The sequence below is a fragment of the Petromyzon marinus genome, chromosome 14, assembly GCF_048934315.1.
Source record: "Petromyzon marinus isolate PM22_M1 ecotype Great Lakes invasive population chromosome 14, UKy_Petmar_22M1.pri1.0, whole genome shotgun sequence".
Lineage (NCBI taxonomy): Eukaryota > Metazoa > Chordata > Hyperoartia > Petromyzontiformes > Petromyzontidae > Petromyzon > Petromyzon marinus.
This window is the reverse complement of record NC_133680.1, coordinates 14,450,710-14,474,691: the sequence shown is the minus strand read 5'-3', so window position 1 is coordinate 14,474,691 and position 23,982 is coordinate 14,450,710. Positions and strand designations below refer to the sequence as shown.

General features: G+C 48.6%; 1 protein-coding gene across 2 annotated transcripts in view; it reads right to left on the bottom strand.

The window, feature by feature from the left end:
• The window catches only part of LOC116942285 (calcineurin-binding protein cabin-1-like), a 78,238-nt gene that overhangs the window by 31,728 nt on the left and 22,528 nt on the right, over positions 1–23,982 (bottom strand). For both annotated transcript variants that reach the window (XM_032953992.2, XM_076067126.1), the window contains exons 9-16: positions 23,261–23,456; positions 20,101–20,269; positions 19,370–19,503; positions 16,507–16,724; positions 10,690–10,780; positions 4,079–4,245; positions 2,794–2,991; positions 1,113–1,370 (exon numbers count right to left, since the gene is read on the bottom strand). In XM_032953992.2, coding sequence (XP_032809883.2) covers positions 1,113–1,370; positions 2,794–2,991; positions 4,079–4,245; positions 10,690–10,780; positions 16,507–16,724; positions 19,370–19,503; positions 20,101–20,269; positions 23,261–23,456 — 1,431 coding nt within the window. The remainder of the gene's footprint in view (positions 1–1,112; positions 1,371–2,793; positions 2,992–4,078; positions 4,246–10,689; positions 10,781–16,506; positions 16,725–19,369; positions 19,504–20,100; positions 20,270–23,260; positions 23,457–23,982) is intronic.

The following is a 23,982-nucleotide window of genomic DNA, read 5'->3' as shown; positions in this document are numbered from 1 at the left end:
CCAGCGCCGTCGTTGCCCACTGCTACCTTCACTTACATTAACATTAGCTGCCCCACCCATGCTGCTGACACTTGGGCCACGCCCATTTTAAACCTCTATAAACAGTTTGCCTTTAGAGGCTAACCCCCTTTTCCTGATGACGACCGCTTGTGTTGCTATCGAAAAGTCGTGTTTTTTTTAATTAACTTCATTATTCTTTTTCTATCTACGTGACTTTACCGAAATAACCAAATAATGAGGTTAATTACCTCGAATGGTATACAGTATACAGGAGGGCGTGGGTTCTATTCTGACCCTGACACCTGCACATTTGGAGTTTGCATGTTTTTTTTCTCAGGGGTCCTCCATTTATCCCTCCACATTTAGAATCAACGTGCGTTGAGAGTATTTGGCTGTTATAATGTCCGCATGATAAGCTATTTCGGTGGCGCTATCATTTTTGAAAAAGAGCTACATAGCTCAGTGGGCCTTACCTGGTAAAATAAAAATAGAATATTAGTTGTATTGTTTGCAGAAGTTGCTCGAGGCTCTTTGTGTCAGCAATGTCAACAGAGACAGTGATAAATTCTTCCCACAATCCTATAGGCATGAACAAGCACAGAGCAATCTTTAAAATGCTCTTTCCTCCCAATCTCCATTTTCCAGGTTGTGCTCTCAGAAACACCCCAAGAGACTTGACGCCCTTGCAAACGAGACGCTACATCTCAAGCAATGTTACCCCAGTGAAATATTTTAATGAATATAAAATATACAAATTCTAATCAGGGCTCTCATAGACAGCCATGCACCAAATCCTGGAAGATAACGTCACTCAACTAAACTGGCGTACAACCATACACCAGTTTCACCCTTGTTAGGCATTATCAATACAGTACAGCCATCATTGCCTCCTGCCGCGTCGTGCCTCAACAGCTCGATGTGGACAAGGTTTGCCAACACGTCAGGACAATGGACAAAATTCTAACGCTCAGTGTAAACTAAACGAGAAAGAGACCTATCGTCGGACAGAAACGTGCGTTGCCATCGTCAAAACGCCGTGGCTTCGTCACCACGAGGGGAGGCCGTCTGGTGGCGGGCGGAGTGCGGTGCGAGTGGCACAACGCTAACAGCACCTGCAGCAGCAGCAGCTGAACGGGCCTCTCGGGCAGGGCGGGTCGCCGCTGCCCTTCCTGGCATGGTGCCACCATCACAGCCGCCGCAGCAGTGCCGCCACCGGTCCCCTGGGCGGCCATTGTGGTCGCAGCCGCAGCGCCCTCCGTGAGCGTGGGGCGCAGCAGGCGTGCCACCTGGGCGTACTCCCCGCGCTTGAACAGCCGCTGCACCTCCTCTAGCGACTGGCACCGCTCCAGGGACTTCATCTTCTGCTCCACCTGCATGCAGGGGTGGCGACGCGTATTCATGTCGCCGCGGGCTTGCACTCCAGGTGTACGTCTGTACACGTTTGTATGTTTGGTATATTTTTTTACACAGTTGCTGAGCACAGGGGTCCATTTTTCCCAACATTTCAAACGGCCAGCAACAAACATCACTGTCAAAGGTATAACGTATTTCTTTAATTGAGCGAGGTGATTATTATTGGGAACAGATGATGGGAGGGAATTCCAAAGTGGAGCAGTGTGAGGAAAGAAGCAGAAAGAGAAGTTTTTGACCTGCAGTGTGGTGTGTGAGTTTGTGAATGGGTGAGTGTGTGAATGGGTGGGTGAATATGTGAGTGCGTGGGTGAGTGTTTGAGTGTTTGTATAGGTGAGTGGGTGAGTGTGTGAGTGGGTGAGAGTGTGAGTGAGTAGGTGAGTGAGTGGGTGGGTGAGTCATTGTGACCAACAGTACAACGGTTGGGCAGAGTGTGGATGAGATGAAACAGTCAATTATAAGGGACCATGTGGCTTAATAACAGGGCTGTGTGCATTGCATAATAATGTGTTGTTTTATCACCTTGCATTTCATTTGCTTTTTTTAATATCCTAGACCTACAACTTCTAGGAATCTAAGACATATCACACCCAAAGTTAAATAAGTTAGCGATTTAAGCAGAGGTGACTGGTGGGGTAAAAAAAATAATTACAATAGATGACACATTGTCCTCGGACCTCTTCTAACACTGTGATAAACTGTTTCGTCAAAAAGGTATAATGTAAACTATATTGCAGTTATGTTATTTTTATTATTACCCTTTTTTTACCCAGCAATGCATCATCGAGCCTCAAAGGGTCCTGCATAGTTTCTCGCAGTAAGTGGGCGATGTTGTTGCTCCTGCTGCTGTGTGCGATCCTAATTTGGTGAGTTACAGATAACTACACAAATTGGCACGCAATGGCCTACTCTTTTCGAATGCCGTCACGAGACCTTTAACTTCCACTGTGAAGTGGAAGTTAAAGGTATTACCGAGGTGTATCCCGCCGGATTTCAAAAACCGTGAACCTCTGCAACAAGGGTGAAACACGGGGCCACTGGGCCGCGTCACCGTCGCCAGTAACGCCCGTAGTGTTCACCCCCTTAGCGTTCACCCCCTGTGCGTTCACCCCCCGTGCGTTCACTCCCTTGCCGTCATCCCCTTGCCGTCATCCCCTTGCCTTAACCTCCATGCATTCACGCCCATGCGTTCACCCCCCGTGTGTTCACCCCCCATGCGTTAACCACCGGTGCGTTAACCACCCTTGTGTTCACCCGCTTGCGTTCACCCCCTTGCGTTCACCCCCGTGCGTTCACGCCCTTTCGTTAACCCCCTTGTGTTCACCCCCCGTGTGTTCACGCCCGTGCGCCCATGTGAACGGTGCTTCTGGCAGCAATCCACACCTGCGCGAGGGAGACGGTAGAGTCCAGAGCGAGGTTGGGCATGTGCACCACCACGGCTGCCACGGCACCACTCGGCCTCCTCTCGCCGGCCTCTGCTGCGCCCCCCTCCGTCTCCATGGCGACGTCGCCATCGGCCACGCGCTCCTTCAGCGCCTCCAAGCAGAGGTCGAGGCAGTCCAGGGCCTTGTCAGCCTCGCCCTGGCACGGGAAACAGCGAACCGTTGACGTCCAAAGCAGCCGCAGTGTACACGGCAGCCCCGCCAGCACGGCGTTCGCACGGCAATGCCAAGTCCAAGGGGGAGAGACCATCAACGCATGCGGGGTCCGTGCGCGCACGTTCAGATGTTCCAAGGGAGATCGATCGTTCCTTTGCCGAGCTTCTCTTCAAGTGAGCGGGCACTCATCCGCGAGTGAAATCGTTTCACATTTTAGCCTCGTTTGTCCAACGCTGTGCTCCTCGACAGATCAAGTGAGACCGTGTTGTGTTGTGTCTAGATGCGTACGCCAAGCAGAAGAATTAACTGAGGCAACATTGACTGTAAAACGTTCATAACCTCACCCAAAATAAATTAACCTCAAACGTTTGCGCAAGCACTCACATTGGTATCTTCAATCCACCGATGGCAAAAAAAGAATCAAACATTAACTTTGCGTGGTAAAAAACCGTGACCACGTGTGCTTCCGGCGACCTTCTTCAGATGGAAGATTTTCTTTTTGAATCTGAGCTAACAGGGCTTCAACTCATCACATACAGGTATGAACGTCATCCAAACCAATGTGTGTGAGTCTAAATTAGTCTGATACTGTAAATATTGATTATATCAGTGCCAGTGTGGACTTAACAAGACCACGGTAAAATAACCAACTCTACACACACGTAGCAAAGACAAATAATGATCCCCCGTGTAGCCTTAAAAGACTGTTGGGGTAATTGCTGTTAATGAGCACATATTAAAGCTGCACTGGCACACGAAGGCGTGGGTGGCAAGCACAACCAGCCGCCTTTGTCTCACCAGTGCCAGTGTTTATACACTGCACTTGGTACTCATTTGAGGCCTAGTCGACCTAGGGGAGGTCTTGAACCAGCTTAGATACACATCACTGGCGTTGGCCTTGAGCGGGGAATAAAGCTCGCGTCGCCGGGTTCGAGGCGCGGCGTGCTGACCGCTGGCGCCAGGCACACCTGGTGAATGGATTCGTATTCCCGGCGAGCGACCGGAGAGCGACCAGAAGAGCGGGGTTGCAGGGGGCACACGGGGCAGGCGGAGAGCGACATGGCTCCTACCAGCAATACGTAGAAGCGAGTGCGTAGCCAGTTCACGCGCAAGTAGAACGCCAGCCAGTCTGCCCCGAACACGTCGCGCTGCGATGACGACAAAACGAGGTGGAGGAGGTCCTGTTCGTAAAAGCGGCCGGGGAAATCGGGCCCCAGCTGCACTCTACGCGCTGTCACTGCGAGGGAAAAAAAAAAACACAGCAAACTAATCAACGCGTCGGCAGCGGCGGCCCAGTTTCAGAGGTTTGCGGCATGAATATATGGCAGGCTTCCCTGGTTATTACTACAGGTGCGTTCACGGTAAAGTACTACGCACCGCCTGTTTCGAGGCGGTTGTTATCAAAATGCCCTGGTGTTTTTTTTTTAAATCGGCCATTGTGTTCCAGCGTCATGGTCCATCTTTGCCAAATTTAAAAAATAACACTGAATATTACGCAATTGGGATTACACACGCAGCAACATCGTCCCCCGAGTGTAAAATGACTGAAAACTGGGTACGCGAAAGATAGCGCCGTTATATCCTTGCCTAAATGACCATTGGTTATTGTAATCATGATTTACCGGAAATACGACATCATCGGTGAATGAAAACAACCGTGGCTCGCACGAGGCCCAGGTAATGGACGTGTCACGTGTGTTTGTGTGGGAAGTGGTAGGCGTAGTGGTCAGCGCGCTGCGCTACGAATCCGGTGACGCGAGTTCAATTCCCATTCACGGCCAACACCAGTGACGATTATCTGAACCGGTTCAGGGCCTAAAATGAGGACCCAGTGCAGTGTGTAAACAGTCTGTTAATGGCTATCCGGGGAATCTTTGTCTTTGCTGGTGCATACGCAGTCCACACACACCAGCGTTTCCTGTGCGTAGTCAGACCGAGCCGTGGGTATGCTCCTTGCAAACGATGCCATTTGCATGCATTGCAAAACAGTGCATATTCAAAATTAAGATTCAGTTAAAACTAAACGCACCGTACTTCTACCAAACTTATAGCACAAGCTTGCGTAAAATAGGCTTGGATTGATTTTGCTGCCGGTATGGCGTTCACTCTTGTTAAAAAGACACGGCCGGGTGAACGAGTTCTTCCTGCGCAAACCCGGGGCAAGGCGGTGGTGGCGCTCGCCTGTGATCCTGAGACAGAATAACAACAAAATCCAGAAAAACGCATGTCAAAAACGTTATAAATTTATTTGCATTTTAATGAGGGAAATAAGTATTTGACCCCTCTGCAAAACATGACTTAGTACTTGGTGGCAAAACCCTTGTTGGCAATCACAGAGGTCAGACCTTTCTTTGTAGTTGGCTACTAGGTTTGCACACATCTCAGGAGGGATTTTGTCCCACTCCTCTTTGCAGATCTTCTCCAAGTCATTAAGGTTTGGAGGCTGACGTTTGGCAACTCGAACCTTCAGCTCCCTCCACAGATTATCTATGGGATTAAGGTCTGGGGACTGGCTAGGCCACTCCAGGAAATTAATGAGCTTCTTCTTGAGCCACTCCTTTGTTGCCTTGGCCGTGTGTTTTGGGTCATTTTCATGCTGGAATACCCATCCACGACCCATTTTCCATGCCCTGGCTGAGGGAAGGAGGTTCTCACCCAAGATTTGACGGTACATGGCCCCGTCCATCGTCCCTTTAATGTGGTGAAGTTGTCCTGTCCCCTTAGCAGAAAAACACCCCCAAAGCATAATATTTCCACCTCCATGTTTGACGGTTGGTATGGTGTTCTTGGGGTCATAGGCAGCATTCCTCTACCTCCAAACACGGCGAGTTGAGTTGATGCCAAAGAGCTCCATTTTGGTCTCATCTGACCACAACACTTTCACCCAGTTGTCCTCTGAATCATTCAGATGTTCATTGGCAAACTTCAGACGGGCATGTATATGTGCTTTCTTGAGCAGGGGGACCTTGTGGGCCACTGCAGTCCTTCTCGGTGTAGTGTGTTACCAATTGTTTTCTTGGTGACTATGGTCTCAGCTGCCTTGAGATCATTGACAAGATCCTTTGTGTTTCTTCGACTTGCGAATAATCGCACCAACTGTTGTCACCTTCTCACCAAGCTGCTTGGCAATGGTCTTGTAGTCCATTCCAGCCTTGTGTAGGTCTACAATCTTGTCCCTGACATCCTTGGAGAGCTCTTTGGTCTTGGCCATGGTGGAGAGTTTGGAATCTGATTGATTGATTGCTTTTGTGGACAGGTGTCTTTTATACAGGTAACAAGCTGAGATTAGGAGCACTCCCTTTAAGAGTGTGCTCCTAATCTCAGCTCGTTACCTGTATAAAAGACACTTGGGAGCCAGACATCGTTCTGATTGAGAGGGGGTCAAATACTTATTTCCCTCATTAAAATGCAAATCAATTTATAACGTTTTTGACATGCGTTTTTCTGGATTTTTTTGTTGTTATTCTGGCTCTCACTGTTCAAATAAACCTACCATTAAAATTATAGACTGATCATTTCTTGGTCAGTGGGCAAACGTACAAAATCAGCAGGGGATCAAATACTTTTTCCCTCACTGTAATGTCCATCTGTTTTCATCTGCGAGGGGACAGAGTGTTGCCCCCTTGTGCGCGTAGGTTGTCTCCGGGTGCTCCGGTTTCCTCCCACATGCATAATAAACACAACTCGTATTTCATTAGCTCAAGAGAGAAATAAATAATTAAATCCATGAGAAAATTAAACCATTGCTGTTCATATTATCAGAACTCTGACATCCTACAAATCAATTAATGCTTGTCACCTGATTTTAATGTTGGCATATGGACAGAAAAAAACCACTTTGGAATTAAATACACATTAATATTCACGATTATGGTAAATCCATACACAGCCAACCCCGGCAGGCTTAAACTACTCGTGCATGAAAGGAGATGAGTGGGGGAGGGGGATAAAGACGAGGAGGTTTAGCCCAGAGGAAGGCAGGTTCACACAAATCCTTCTTGGGCAACTTCGTATGCGCCGCTATCAGAGAGGATTCAGCCGCACAGACCTACGGCAGAACTCACGATGTCGCCCAAGCCTATCGGGGAACACAAGTGTGTACCGGCACACCGGGCTGGCTGCCCGTCTCGACATTTCTAAGTGGTAAAGTCAAGACAACGGGTGGAAGACGGTGACCACTTTTTTGCGGTGGGCCCCCCCACTTTATGTGTTTTTCACGTCACCTTAAAAAACAACTGATACCATCAGCTAGGCAAAGCCGATGCGCACGTTAAAGACACAAACCACAGCAGTGCGATTGTGGCCATGCAACGCAAACTATGGACTGTACAGTAAACCACTGTGGTGTGAGCTCCTTCAATGAACAGCAAAACTACACGAACTCTTTCTCTCTCCTCAAGCCCTCTTATCGTGGGCGCTTTGTGTTTAGTTTGTTGTCCTCCCACGCACCTCCAATTAGCACGGTTAGCTACGTAGGGTGCGAAAGAAGTTCAACATACACATGTACATCGTGGCGAGCAGCAGACCTCAACATTGGCATCGAGCTCCTGATCCACATTGCTATCATGCGCAACTGTGAAATTACTGTGGCAAATGTATACCGATTTTCCCTTCAGGAATTCCACAATATTGCTTTACATAATGATGTATCCTCAGTATAATATTACGTAATAAACGGCACTAGAAGCTGTAAAGCCACCAAAACATGGAAAAAGGTGCAGCCAGAAAGCTTGATGTCGCAGGAGAGCACATCTCTTCTCCAAAAACAAGTTTCCACATGGGCCAACATGAGAGATAAGTGGAGGAGGAAGGTCTCACGGAAGGAATGTTAATGTGCCATTCAATTGAGCAACAACTGCTTCGCGGTGTTATCCTGGTGTGGTCTGGGACTGTTTTGTTGTCGTTTTTGCTACCTTGTCCAAGCTTGATAAATCGGGAACTATATAACTTTATATCATTTTCATTTATTTATATTCAGTGACTTGCTTACCTTTTTCTCTATTTTGCACTCCTATCGTATTTTTTTGTATCGTTTGCTGTTGTAACTCGCTGACCCGCCCATACTGGACATCTGTGAAAAAAAGAGCTTCAAAGCTCATCAGATTCCTCCTACCGTCTGAATAAAGATTCTGATTTTGAAGGAATGGGTACACAGGTGCTTCGAGACATGGGTGCTTCGAGCCACGGGTGCTTAAAGACACGGGTGCTTCGAGACACGGGTGCTTCGAGACACGGGTGCTTCGAGACACGGGTGCTAAAAGACACGGGTGCTTCGAGACACGGCTCCTTCGAGACACGGGTGCTTCGAGACACGGGTGCTTAAAGACACGGGTGCTTCAAGACACGGGTGCTTCGAGACACGGGTGCTTCGAGACACGGCTCCTTCGAGACATGGGTGCTTCGAGACACGGCTCCTTCGAGACACGGGTGCTTAAAGACACGGGTGCTAAAAGACACGGATGCTTCGAGACATGGGTGCTTCGAGACACGGGTGCTTCGAGACACGGGTGCTTAAAGACACGGGTGCTTAAAGACACGGGTGCTTAAAGACACGGGTGCTTCGAGACACGGCTCCTTCGAGACACGGGTGCTTAAAGACACGGGTGCTTAAAGACACGGGTGCTTCGAGACACGGGTGCTTCGAGACGCAGGTGCTTCGAGACACGGGTGCTTCGTGCCTTCATTTTTGATGGCAGTGGAATGGCTTGCTTCAATGTGATTCAAGGAATTGATTGATAGAATATAATTGAGACGCCTGAGTCCGTTCTGGGTAAATGGAAAAATTACAAGAATCAAAAAAGGCTGCACAGTGTGAGACATGTTTATACACAAACACATTCAGTCCTAGACCGATGTATTACACACGCATGTTCAGTGTTATATAAGTACACACAGAGTGTGATACAACAATACAAATTACACATGAACAGTCTCATAAACGCACACACACAATCAGTCTTATATAACATAGACAAAGATCCCCCATATAGCCTTAACAGGCTGTTGGGGAAAGTTGTTAGCGAACATCTATGAAGGCTGGCATAGAACACAAGAGGGTAGGTGGCCAGCACCACGCCCAGCCGCCTTTGTCTCCCTAGACGTAATATTTACACATGGCACCAGGTTCTCATTTGAGGCTGAGTCAACCTAGGGGATGCCCAGGATTAGTTCAGATAATCGTCACTGGTGTTGGCCGGAAGTGGGAATCAAACTCGTGTTGCTGGGTTCGAAGCGCAGCACGCTAACCGCTACACTACCACTCCCCACAGGACACACACATGCACGTTCAGTGTTACACGCCCTACAGTCCCATCGGTTCTTAACCTTTACTGCAGCCTTGCACCCCTTTGGTTCTCAATCATAAACACAATTATGTTAATAAATACATAGGTTTGATGAAACAAAGCAGTTGTACTTCTGTGCCCGTGCTTAATGTGTGTTTCAATGATTTATCTTTGGCCATGTCTCACACTCCAAGAAAGGGCATCTTGCACCCCAGGGGGCGCGTGCACCCCGGGTTAAGAACCACTACTCTCGTTCATGCATCCTATTAAAAGCAAGTCAGGCGATCTAATATTCTTCTCTTTTATCTACGGAACTCCAAGGGGTTGTTAGATTATGATTTGCATTATGAGTAATTATATCTCTCAAGTCTGTGACACCGCCAAGCCGACTGTGCTGCGTTCCCTTACCTATTGTGTGCATGACGCCTGCTTCTAATTGGAGATTGAAAACTAATTTCTTTCGAACTGCATTTGTGTATAGTTTGTTGTCCTTCCCCTGCACATCCAAATACGGTGTGAAAGAAGTTCAACATACATACACACATTCTGTAAATAAGGTGTGTTTTTTTTGGCTATGGGAGAAAAACCAGAGAACACTGAGAAAACCCGTGTGAAACAGGGGGAGAGAGGTGGCAACCCTGCTGCCCGCACCAGAAGCACGAAGGGCTGTGGTGCACCACACGCACGTCCGTTGCAAAAACAATTTGCAGAATTGTTTTGTAAATAAATAAAAAACACAATACAACACGTCGGCTTTCGCGAACAATATTATCCGTAAGAGCTTTTTGGGTTAGATCGCGTAAACATAAATGTGTCGTTACCCACTGTAATTTATATGCATTCATTAACCCCCCCCCCACCCCCCGGCCTTTGCACCTGATTGGCTCACAAGTGACGTCATCACATCTATACCTCTATTTAAGAATGAAACAGGAGGATTTCTCTACAATTCTGGTTGTCGCCTGATGATGCTGGTTGTAATTACTGGCAAAACATCGTACTCTGATTGTAAATGTTGTGGGTTTACTCTCCGACACACCGGTGTGATGTACTAGTAACGATTGGCAAGCTCTGTTTACATGACAAACCTTAATAATTGGCTGTGTCGGGTGGTGCCGGTTTTAACGACACGTTTATATTTATGCGATCTAACCCAAAAACCCTCTATTGTGGCAAACATATATAACTTTTTTATTTATTATAACGCAATTTTTACATCACGCAGTGTTCATCAGGAACGCAACTACTACCGCCTTATAAGAGAACAGGCTGTATTTACCAGACAATATTCATTAAATGTGTTTAAATTAATATAGGGCCTGTTAAATAGCTTAAAGTCTCTGAATGGCCCAACCTTGAAAATCAGTGTCGATATCAGCCTCTGGCCATGAGCTCACCTGCTGTGCCAGCTGTGGCCTGGGCCTGGCACGTCACAAGCCACTGGTCCAGCTGCAGTTCGTGACACACGAGGCAACATGTCATCACCTCCTGGGGATGGCACAGGTCGCATGCACATCATGAGCAGGGCTACCACCACTACAATGAGCATTGATCTCACTCCACATCATCAGCGGGGCCACCACCACATCACCCAGCATCACTCTTGCAGCACATCATCGGTAGGACCACCACTACTACCACAACATATTAAGCATTGCTCTCAATACACATTATGAGGGCCACCACCGTCATAACATTGAGCATCGCTCTCACGACAAATCATCAGCAGGGCCACGACCACCACAACACCCAGCATCGCTCTCACTGCACATCAGCAGGGCCACAACGACATGTACGTTATCTAATAATGAACATCTCGTCGTTCTAACCAAAGTCATGTCACCCAATACCATGCGATGCCACTTTTGGCAGCAACAGCTCGGAAGTGGCGTCTCTCTAAGTGACGCTCTTTCATGTAGCGTCGTTCTCTCCGATCAACCCAAAACTGCAAAAACTTTTTCGGGACATCCAAAATTTCACACAAACCTTTGGGATTTTTCATATTCAACTGAACATGGGCAGCACGTGCTGAGCACAGCTGCCCAAATGTCTCCATTACATGGTCATTAAAGTTGTATATTCAGTCCTGCCAGAGTCGGCACACGTTGCAAACACTGTCATCAGCTCACAGAAAATGTCACGTGCATTTTTGCAAACGATAAAAGCAATTATGAGACCTCCTTTGCCAGTAACAAGATATAGGAATAGGTTTCACCCTTTTAACTGGCACAAAAACAGACACCTTTATTCAAGGCATCATGTGTTGTGGTTATTGCAAACATGATGCCTTGAATAAAGGTGTCAGTTTTTGTGCCAGTTAAAAGGGTAAAACCTATTCCTATATCTTGTTACTGGAAAATGAGGTCTCATAATGTAAATGCTCACCCCGAGCCCTCAATACTCTGATAGTGCGCTGTTTTTGAGTTGTACGCCTTTTGGCGTCTTCTGGTCCAACACCAATGGAGACTAGGCTCTAAGAAAAGCTGCCTCGGGTGTGGACCAATCAAATTCAAGGACAGTGCATATTATTATCAGAGTTGACTTTTTTGTTTGCATTTTGACTGCCTGTGTTGTGGTTATTGCAAACATGATGCCTTGAATAAAGGTGTCAGTTTTTGTGCCAGTTAAAAGGGTAAAACCTATTCCGATAAAAGCAATATTCCATCCTTCACCTCTTCTTTTTGTTAATATTTTTATACATTATCAGACTCCACAGCAATTCAATTTAAGCTTGCTCCTGTTATTGTTAATATGTGTTGATTGTGCACCGAGTTGTAGAGCCTTCTGTCCATCACAATACTCAGTCTCATCACAGCCTAAACGGTGGAGCATCAGTATGGCCAACAACGCCCCAACGTCTCGTTCTGTGATTAGATAACCTGTGCGGTGTCCCTGCCAAATAAAATACGCCGTCGTTACCAATCTCCCGTCGCCCGCGTCTGGAAATCCAGACGCGTAAATAATGTGGCGGGGAACGGGGGGCTGCGTAAACTGCGGTACCGCCACTCCCTCGCTCGCGGGGAAACGGAGCCAAGTGGTGCCAGCGAAGAGCACGGGTGTGCAAAACCTAATGCAACGTGTGGACACAGGCAGACAAACACGCTGGCCCTCCGACTGCATTCATCTTGTGATTACTACGACTATGACTACCACCACATTTGTACACACAGGAAAGCCTCACCAAGTCTCAAGACTCTTGTTTAGGAGGCTCCCACTACGTTTTTTTCACAGTCAGGGCAGATGTTGCCGCCGTGTGCAGTCCCAATTGAGTAATTTGCAGGAAAGTGTTCAGCATTGGGATGTTTGGCCAATATGAGTTACACTGTGGGGGATTTTTTGTGCTATTGGAAAACACCGGAGAACCCCGAGGAAAACAATGCAGAACAGGAGGACATTCAAACTGCACACGGTCAGATATGGAACTCAGGCCCTTCTTGCCGCAAGGTGCAAGTGTTACCACTGCACCTCCAACCTGCCTCCCAAATGATTATGCGTCATTAAAGTCACATCTTATACTGTACATGCGGAACATTAGTTTACTCTGTCACGAAGATGTGGTAAATGTTCTATTTTTTATTTTACCAGGTAAGGCCTACTCAGCTACGTACAGTGAGGGAAAACGTATTTGATCCCCTGCTGATTTTGTACGTTTGCCCACTGACAAAGAAATAATCAGTCTATAATTTTAATGGTAGGTTTATTTGAACAGTGAGAGACAGAATAACAACAAAATCCAGAAAAACGCATGTCAAAAACGTTATAAATTGATTTGCATTTTAATGAGGGAAATAAGTATTTGACCTCTCTGCAAAACATCACTTAGTACTTGGTGGCAAAACCCTTGTTGGCAACCACAGAGGTCAGACGTTTCTTGTAGTTGGCCACCAGGTTTGCACACATCTCAGGAGGGATTTTGTCCCACTCCTCTTTGCAGATCTTCTCCAAGTCATTAAGGTTTCGAGGCTGACGTTTGGCAACTCGAACCTTCAGCTCCCTCCACAGATTTTCTATGGGATTAAGGTCTGGAGACTGGCTAGGCCACTCCAGGACATGAATGTGCTTCTTCTTGAGCCACTCCTTTGTTGCCTTGGCCATGTGTTTTGGGTCATTGTCATGCTGGAATACCCATCCACGACCCATTTTCAATGCCCTGGCTGAGGGAAGGAGGTTCCCACCCAAAGATTTGACGGTACATGGCCCCGTCCATCGTCACATTGATGCGGCGAAGTTGTCCTGTCCCCTTAACAGAAAAACACCCCCAAAGCATAATGTTTCCACCTCCATGTTTGACGGTGGGGATGGTGTTCTTGGGGTCATAGGCACCATTCCTCCTCCTCCAAACACGGCGAGTTGAGTTGATGCCAAAGAGCTCCATTTTGGCCTCATCTGACCACAACACTTTCACCCAGTTGTCCTCTGAATCATTCAGATGTTCATTGGCAAACTTCAGACGGGCATGTATATGTGCTTTCTTGAGCAGGGGGACCTTGCGGGCGCAGCATGATTTCAGTTCTTCACGGCGTAGTGTGTTACCAATTGTTTTCTTGGTGACTATGGTCCCAGCTGCCTTGAGATCATTGACAAGATCCTCCCGTGTAGTTCTGGGCTGATTCCTCACCGTTCTCATGATCATTGCAACTCCACGAGGTGAGATCTTGCATGGAGCCCCAGGCCGAGGGAGATTGACAGTTCTTTTGTGTTTCTTCCATTTGCGAATAATCGCACCAACTGTTGTCACCTTCTCACCAAGCTGCTTGGCAATGGTCTTGTAGCCCATTCCAGCCTTGTGTAGGTCTACAATCTTGTCCCTGACTACCTTGGAGAGCTCTTTGGTCTTGGCCATGGTGGAGAGTTTGGAATCTGATTGATTGATTGCTTCTGTGGACAGGTGTCTTTTATACAGGTAACAAGCTGAGATTAGGAGCACTCCCTTTAAGAGTGTGCTCCTAATCTCAGCTCGTTACCTGTATAAAAGACACCTGGGAGCCAGAAATCTTTCCGATTGAGAGGGGGTCAAATACTTATTTCCCTCATTAAAATGCAAATCAATTTATAACGTTTTTGACATGCGTTTTTCTGGATTTTTTTGTTGTTATTCTGGCTCCCACTGTTCAAATAAACCTACCATTAAATTATAAACTGATCATTTCTTTGTCAGTGGGCAAACGTACAAAATCAGCAGGGGGTCAAATACTTTTTTCCCTCACTGTAGCTCTTTTTCAGAAGCGACCTGGCCACAAATTATAGCTCGACGAAGTAGTTTATCACGTGAAAATTTATAGCAGCCAAATACTCTAAACGCACGTTTCTAAACGTGGAGGGAAAAACTGGAGCACTCTGCAAACAATCCACACGACCACGGGGGGGACATGGAAACTCGAATTATACAGGCGTCAGGGTCGTTATTGAACCCAAGACCTCCTGTATACCAGGCAAGGTAGTTAACATCTCTCCATCGTGGCTCCAACAGCAGAGTGTAGCACGCGTAATGTATAGGCCACAATGCTCTTCTTGAGGTACTGCCAATATTCTTTTCATAATGCACAAAGGCCGAGTGCTTGCTGCACGTTATTTTGTGTTGTGTGAAACATGTTATCGCTGGACATCCAGCAACCCTCATGCCCACTTATCAGACACACACAGCCAGTTGAACATGGTGGGTGGCTGTCTCCTGCGGGGCTCAGTTATGTGCTCAGTAGCTTGTAACCCACAATTGAGCAACAGCCGCCAAAGGCCTCGGAGTGCAATCCCACAACAATTGAAACAAAAACCGCAGAATTAATTGGGCTGAGGGCCAATGCGGTGCAACAGGATCCCCTGGCGAGTGATTGGCTTTCACATATGTTGTGACAGTGGTGGTAGTGGTGGTGGTGGTAGTAGTGGTAGTCGTCTTAGCGGTGGTGGTGGCAGTTGTCGGGGTGGTGGCAGCATTGGTAGTGGTGGCGCTAATGGTGGTGGCGACAGTGGTGGTGGCGGCGGTGATGGTGGTGATGTTGGCAGTGGTGGGGGTAATGTTGGTGGCGGTGCTGGTGCTGGCAGCCTGCAGTCTGCGAGCGCTGGCAGCTAGGGCTCGCAGCTGGAATCGCTGCAGGACGTCAAAGCACAGCATGGCCGTGCCGCTTTGGGTACACGGTTACTATTCTCTACCTTCATTCCCTTCGAGTTGTGCATGGTACGGGCGGGCAGTTCGAGGTGCACTGCTGCACGGCATCATAGTAAGCATGCTACTTCGGTAAAGTTGGACAATACGTGACGAATTAAATAAACATCGATGTGCGTTGCACTTCTGTCACGGCGAGGAAAGGTAGACCTCGATATTCCAGTTAACTCACCTTCTCCAAGTAGCGTAAGGCTGGACAACAGCATCATGCGCTATCTGGTAAGATTGTAATGAGGAGTCAGAACACGGGGCTTGGTTTTTATCACCAAAATATTAAATCTTAATTGGGTTACATCGGCCGATCGGCCTACTTAACCAAAGTTTTCCATCAGTATTTGTTAAACCCTCTCCACACATATTCTTGGGTCTTTCGGTAAAGTCACGTAGAAAGCTTTAAGTCAAGACCACTCCACACAAATCATCAAAAGAAATAAAATCTGGGTTATTTTATTGTGAGTTTAGAGTTAAGCAGAACCCTCCTCCGCCCAAAGGTATAATTTCACAACAGGCACATATTTCTCAGCAGTGCATCACTGGTTCCTAGACCAGTTTGATTTTATGGGTATCACCATCAGGGTGTGTGATTAGCGTACAAGGTGAGCAAATAACAAGAGTTGCCGTAGGTCATTTCAAAGGGCTAGCGCTCAGTCTAGCCGGTCACCGCTCAGTCGAGCCGGTAACCGCTTAGTCTAGCCGGTCACCACTCAGTCTAGCTGCTCACCATGCAGTCCAATTTGAACCGTGGTTTGCTCTCGCGTCACACGCATGCAGCTTCAGCTCAGAAGCGAATACTGTAGTTTTTGACTAAACAGAATATTTAAATGTGGAACTCACGGTTTTCGAGATTCCCACTAGCACCCCGGGGTGCGCAGGAATCGCGGGATGCGAACGTAAGGCTGGGAATGTGAACGCGGCGGCGGCGCCGCCATTTCGGTGAGCGCTGAACTGGCGACGGGGAGACGCGCCTCAGGACCGACAGAAACATCGCTTGCCAACGACGCAAGCCGTGGCCCGGGAGTCCGAATCTGGTGGCCGCTGTAGCGGCGGCACGTACCTTGATGTGTTCGTCAGAGCAGTTGCGGAAGAGGACGTTGGGCAGGGCGCAGACTTGCGGCCGCCATGCGTAGTAGATCTCCAGCACGATCTCGGGCAGCCCTAGGGGCCACTTGCAGAGTGCGCGCGTGCACACGGCCTTCAGGTAGCGCACCATCAGGTCCAGGAGGCCCCCGTTCTTCTGGTTGCTCCGCAGGAATTCCAGGACTTCAACTCGTTCTGAAAAAAAAACAGGCATCACCGACATTGAACATTTAAACGGCACCAAGGCCTCAGAGTGGTCATTGTGAAGAGGTGACACTCATGGCTCGCAGAAAGATGCGCCCAGGTTTCATTCCTGACTCAGCCGTCTTTTGTGTGGTGTTTGTATGGTCTCGCTCTCTCTCCCTGTTCTGGATTGGTCTCCTCCTGGTTCTCCGGTTTCCTCCCTGAGCTAAAAAAATGTTTAATGTAGCTGGAACTGGCCAAACATCCCAATGCTGAAAAATTACCTGCAAATTACTCAACTGGGATGACACAGAGCAGCAGCAACATCTGGCAGGACCCTCCTGAAAGAGTCTTGAGGCTCAGTGAAGGATTTCTTGGTTCAACAAGCGTAGTCGTTATAATGCGACAAAGAGCACATCGAGAACACCAACAGCTATGATGGCTCCTTGAAAGCGATGCCACGCCGCATGGAAAGAGAGACAACATTTACAGCTGTGATCTATGGGCTCCCTGTCTGTCACCCCGAGTACTGTTGGAGAACCCCTGCATTGGTTGAGCAACAACTGAAATATGGGGGAAACCTGATGGGGTCTCCCTGGCATTCATCCCAGGAGCTTGGGATCTCTGCCTTGTCCCCTCTTTCCATCGTGAACTGTTGCATTCACTCCCCTCTCCTACGTGCTGTCAACCATCTCTGCTCGGGTCTCGTTTGCGTTTAAATTGTCTACACTTGTCTTCTCAACGTACTCGTCGCTCCGTCTCTCAACGTGGACAAGACCTCCTCGGTCCGGTTCCTCTCATCCTTGCCTCGACGCCGCCCTCTACCTCCCACTGACGACTTCATGTCTCCTGCGCTATATTCCTCTCAGTTTTGCTATGCACCTCGACATCTTCACCCTTCCTGTGGTAAGCGGTCTCCTTTCTGCTTCATTCTTGGCAGGTAAGCTTCCCCTTCCATGCACCAAAACTATTTTTATTTGACCAGGTAAGCCCCACTGAGCTACATAGGTCTTTTTCAGAAGCGACCGAGTCACAAATAATAGCGCAACGAAGTGACTTATCACGTGGAAATGTATAGCAGCCAAATACTCTAAATGCATGTTTCTAAATCTGGAGGAAAAAAATCGGAGCACCCTGCGATAAATCCACTTAACCACGGGAAGAGAGGCATGTAAACTCCAAAAATACAGCAGGCGTCGGGGTCGGAAACGAACCCACAACTTCTGTATATCAGCCGAGGTAGTAAACATCTCACCACGGCGGCGCCTCGCAACCAGCACGGACGTGTGCTGCAGGGAGTTTATTATTTGGCACTGATTTGTGCTCTTGCCGTGTTTGCGATTTTTTTTCTCATGAGATGCGGTTGTTTTTGCTCCCATTTCTGTTTGCGGAGTTGCCGTGCTTTATCGTTAGTTTTCATTTTGCGATTTTAACGACCCAGGTCACAATGAGACTGTATCCTCGTCTCTTGACCTTTCACCTGGTTAAAGTAAATTTTAAACTTGAATAGGTCTGGTAACAGTGGCCACTGTACAGTAACACAGCACACGTCTCGCTTTGCATTTTTAACTTGACCATTTTGTTGCAGCGTAAACTCGCGACACCACACCTCCTGTAGCCACTTCCAGTTAGCTCCTTCACAAATGCTACTGCACAACATTAGTCTGGAAATCCAAAAAGCGTAGAGAGGGATGGAGGTCTATTTATTTATCTCATTACCCATCGTGCTCCACAATACCGCAGAATGAGAGATTAAGCTCAACGATTAGGGCTATTGAACCCCGCTTGCCAGTGCTCTATTCGTGAAAGCCCCTGGCCGCTTGTAAACCACACAGCTCCACACCTTCTCACCGAGCTGCACAAACGCTTCTGCAGACTGCACTCCGTGCGCGGGGCGGCCGTGCCCTCTGGTGCACCGCTGGCGTCGCTACAGCCAACCCAGTACCCACGTATCGAGTCACGCTCGGCTCAAATACTGGAAGGCAGCAGGAAACGATCCAAGGAATTGGGGTCGGATTTGTGCTGATGATGACACTGACACCTATGTGTGTATGTATTTTGAACTTCTTTTGCACCGTACGTAGCCAACTGTGCTAATTGGAGGTGCGGGGGAAGAACAACAAAACTAAACACAAAAATCAGTTCTAAAGGAATCAGTTTTTAAGTTAGATTTTAAAATACATAGCTCCAGTAGCTTCCTGATATCGAAGAGCATTCCAGACGGACAGCAAGGAGCAATGCCGTTTAAAAAAAAAATGTTTCTCCAAAAACGATTGCAGCTGCGCTATAGGAGTTAGGTTACAAGCTAAGACACAATCTGTTTGAAATGTTCTACAATTTCATTCTAAACGTATTGTGTACTATGTCCGAATGCGGTCTCGCTTCACCAGGACTGGATGTAAGCAGCGACCAGCTTGGGATGCACCATCACGTGTACTGGATGTCAGTGTGAAATCGAATATTTATCCTGATCCACACCACAAGATTGGTGATGAGGCCACCGACTCGCTACACCGAGAATCCAGTTTCACCACAGGCAGCGGAAACTGGTTTAAACCCAGGATCTCGGCGCTGCTAGCACAGTGGTACTATTCTCATGGGCCACTGCTTCAGCCAGAAGCAGGCCTGGCCGCGGTAGTGATGCGCCTTCACCGTACCGTTCTCTATAAAGGAAACGTCTTCCGCTTTGTTATTTTCATGAGCGGCCCAGTGTGACTTGGGCTCAGCTGCTGGATCCAGGGGAAAGGGAGATGATCCGTGAATATCGCTGGGCTCTTCGCCCTGCTTGAGCCTGGTGTAAGCACGCACACGCACACACACACATGCACGCAAGGGTACATAGTAGCGTAAACACCAAACACACGCACAATGTAAAGGGTATTGGCCAAACATTCCAATGCAAAAAATTCCCTGCAAATGACTCAATTGGGATTGGACACAGCAGCAACATCGCCCCCAAAAGCGAAAATTTGGCGGGACCCTCATGAAAGAGCTCAAGAAATTAGTTCGTCATCGACCACTCAGAAACCGCGTTATAACGGTGTGCGTGGTGTGTGTTATAACGGTTCTAATGAAAGAACCACATTATAGTGAAACGCATTTTGTGAACACCACGCATTGAGCGAGGACTTACTGTAAAATATAGACTACCATGTGCACAGAAAGACAAAGATCCCCCGTATAGCCTTAACAGAATATTGGGGCAAATGCTGTTAGCAAGCACCTATTAAGGCCAGCACGGCACACGAGGGGGGTCAGTGGCCAGCACCACGTCAAGTCGCCTTTGTCTCCCCAGTGCACATGTTTATACCCCGCACCAGGCGAGGCCAAGGACCAGTTCACGTAATCGCCACGACGCACACACAGACAGGTGTGCGTGCATGCGCACCGGGATGGCAGGAACTTGGAGAGCAGCTCGTGGAAGTCGATCTTCTCTTCCTTCTTGCCGCGCGTGTTCCGAACACGCGCTGAGCGCCGCTTGGCCGTCTCTCCGCCGAGGTCGTCATTGGGCAGACGCCGGCGCTTGTTTCCTCGCCGTACCGCCTCCCCACTCGCACCTACACGCAGACACGTGGGCCACTCACTACCAGCCCCACTGCATCTCCTCCCCACTCGCACCTACATACAGATACATAGACCACTCACGACCAGCCCCACCGCACCTCCTCCTCACTCGCACCTACACACAGATACATAGACCACTCACGACCAGCCCCACTGCACCTCCTCCCCACTCGCACCTACACGCAGACACGTGGGCCACTCACTACCAGCCCCACCGCACGTCCTCCCCACTCGCACCTACACACAGATACATAGACCACTCACGACCAGCCCCACCGCACCTCCTCCTCACTCGCACCTACACACAGACACGTGGGCCACTCACTACCAGCCCCACTGCACCTCCTCCCCACTCGCACCTACACGCAGACACGTGGGCCACTCACTACCAGCCCCACCGCACCTCCTCCCCACTCGCACCTACACACAGATACATAGACCACTCACGACCAGCCCCACCGCACCTCCTCCTCACTCGCACCAACACACAGATACATAAACCACTCACTACCAGCCCCATCGCACCTCCTCCTCACTCGCACCTACACACAGACATGTGGGCAACTCACTACCAGCCCCACTGCACCTCCTCCTCACTCGCACCTACACACAGACATGTGGGCCACTCACTACCAGCCCCATCGCAGCTTCTCCCCACAACAACAACAACCGCCATTCGCCACTAAGTGGCGGTAACGTCACCACGACACTTGTGCCAGGCCATGTGCACTTTGAGGCCACGTGAAGTATCGAACACCCGCTGGCAGGAGGTCACGGGGCAGACCCAGGTGCCACGGGTCGACTGACTGAGATGACTGGCTGATGCACCACCTGTGCCCCCTACTGTGCTAACTTGCTGTGCTTTAGCCACCCGGCGCTCCGCTCGTTGTTCTGAGCGTCGCTCCGCCGCCCTCCGTTGTTGTTGGAGGGCGACTGCCTCCAACTGCCCAGTAGCGTCCTTCACGAGCCTCCTCCACAGAGGCCGATCTTGACACCACTGGTACCAGTCATCGGCAAGTCCACTCAGCTCCACATCCTCCTGTACCACATTACTCCATCTCTTTTCTAGCCCATGCCATGCCCGTTTAGCCCCCTCGATCCAGGCCGAACAAAAGCTGTTTCGGCATGCGGTGGCTTGGCATGCGGACTACATGACCCAGCCAACGCAGCCTTGCCTGCCGGAGGAGCTCACCGATGGGACTTTGTTGTCTCTCTAATATTTCCTGCAGTTTGATTTCTCTCTCTCTGTGTGTCTCTGTGTTGTCTCTCTCTGCTTGTGTGTCGGTCCTTGTGTCTCCGTGTCTGTGTCTTGTCTCTCTCTCAAATTTCACACTTAACTTCTAATTTAGCAATCTTTGGAAGAACGTAATGAACCAGGCTATGTGTGGATTCGATTCCGACCGCGACGCCTGCTGTGTTTTCTCTCTCTCTTTGTGACCTCGTGTTGTTACTCTATTATTTCCTGCAGTCACGAAAGTTCAAATCTCTTCGTGACATGCTAATTTCTCTACCCACCCCCCCCTCTCTGCCCCCCTCTCTCTCTATTTACGGCCTCGACACAGAGGCGTTGTTTCTCTGTGTGCCTTTGTGTGTGTCTCTATCTGTGTGTCTCTGTGTTAGCTCTCTCTGCTTATGTGTCTGTCTATGTGTCTCGGTGTCTGTGTTTTGTCTCTCTCTCAAATTTAGCAATCTTTGGAAGAACGTAATCAACCAGGTAGGGTGTTGACTGTTATGTTAGCCGACTCTCTGTGTTGTATTGCATTATATTTCTAAGTTTACTAGGTTTTGATTTAAAGCTTTCGTGACTGCAGTAATTCATATTCTTAGCTCTTTCGGTAAAGTCACGTTGAAGGGAAACAATAAAATAATAAAATATATATAAAACAATAAAAATTCTCACGACGTTTCGACCATAACACAAACGGTCGTCATCAGGTGTGAAAAGCAACGGCAAGAAACATTTGAAAGTGTCGGTTCGCATTAATTTATTTATTTTCAAACAGTGTATTTATTTATTTAAAAAAGTCAGCGCCACACGCAGCGATTTGGCAGTTTATTTAGAAGGACTAGTCCATCTATGTTCTGAAAAGAGGAGGGGGGAGACGAAAAATTAATGTATGCTGTCTGAAAGCCACCATAAGCGTGAACAATCAATTAAGACCTGAATTTTTATTGTTTTATATGTATCTTATTATTTTATTGTTTCCCTTCAATGTGACTTTACCGAAAGAGCTAAGAATATGATTTACTAGGTTTGTTTTCTCTTTCATATGTACCTGATGATGATTGCTTGTGTTGCAATCGAAACGTCGTATGGTATTATTTAATTATTATTTTCTTTCTACGTTACTTTACCGAAAGAACCAAAGAGTAATTCCTGCAGCCACGAAAGCTCCAAATCAGTTATATTTGTGCGATCTAACCCAAAAAAACCTCAATTATGGATACATAATGTTTCCAGATGGAAGTGAGTGGCCCATGTGTCATTGGGAGAGGAGGCGAGGCAGCGCATGGCCTTTTGACCTCACCGTGGCTGGTGGGTCATTCCATGTGAACTTGGCCAACTCCCACCCCAACACTCAGATTTTTCTCACAACGTTGTGTAGCGGTAGATATAAATCAGCCATACACGAGCTCGGTGATGAATACTAAGAGAAACACCGACCCCCTTTCACACCTCCGATTAGCGCAGTTGGCTACGTATGGTGCAAAAGAAGTTCAACATACACACAGCAGTAGGGAGATGAGGGTATTGAGAATGCAGCCATAGCCCGCTGAACACGACCATACAAATTTCTGAGCAAACATTACATTATTTCACGCTCGTTCCTTCTAAAGTAGGTGAGAATTACCACTTTCAAGTTGCTTCTGCCTGGTCTGGATGTCATTGCCTTTCCATAGACACATCACCACGGTGAACGTGCTCTCGTGGAGCCACGCTAACGGCGTTCCCGTGGAGTGCCGCACGCGCTGCCGGTGCGCACCTTTGAAGGACGGCTGCATTGAGGTGCCGCTGCTGGAGTGCGCGGCGGCGGTGGCAGCGGCAGCGGCGGCGAGGTGAGCGGAGCGCGCGTGAGCCGTGATGGCGTACGTGTGCCCCCCGGCCGGCACGGCAGCGATGCCCTGGCTGGGTGACGTGGCGCCGTGGTGGGGGCGCGGCTGGGAGGCCGAAGAGAAAATCTGCGGGCGCACGGCACAGGAGTGGAGTCGCCGCGGTTCCCACGTCAGAATCGCCCGAGGCAGCTGCCACCATCATTATCTCGGTTTCTCGGTACACTAGGAGGTTGAGGGTTCGAGCCCAACCCTGACGCTTGTATATATGAACCTTAAGGCGGTACCCCAGGGTAGCATAGTACCCCGGCTCACGCAGTGTCCGTGATGCAGTAATTTTTAGTCTGTTGATGGTTGGTGGTGCGGCAATCGACTCATCTCGACGAGCTGTACTCACGATGCACCACTGTGGTGCGTACGAGCGTTCAGGGTTTCGGCGCAATCGTCCTCGCTGCGTTTCAACATCGCAGAGTAGCACCGATTTCAGATTCATTAGTACCCCAGTCGCGGAGTTAGGTACACCCCTGGAAAAAAGTGTCCCAGAAATAAAATATTTAATTGCCTCGTTCATTTTGTATTATTTGGTAACCCGGGGTACCGCCATAAGGATCACATGGAGTGTGCATCTCTCTCTCCCCGTGGTCGCGTGGATTTT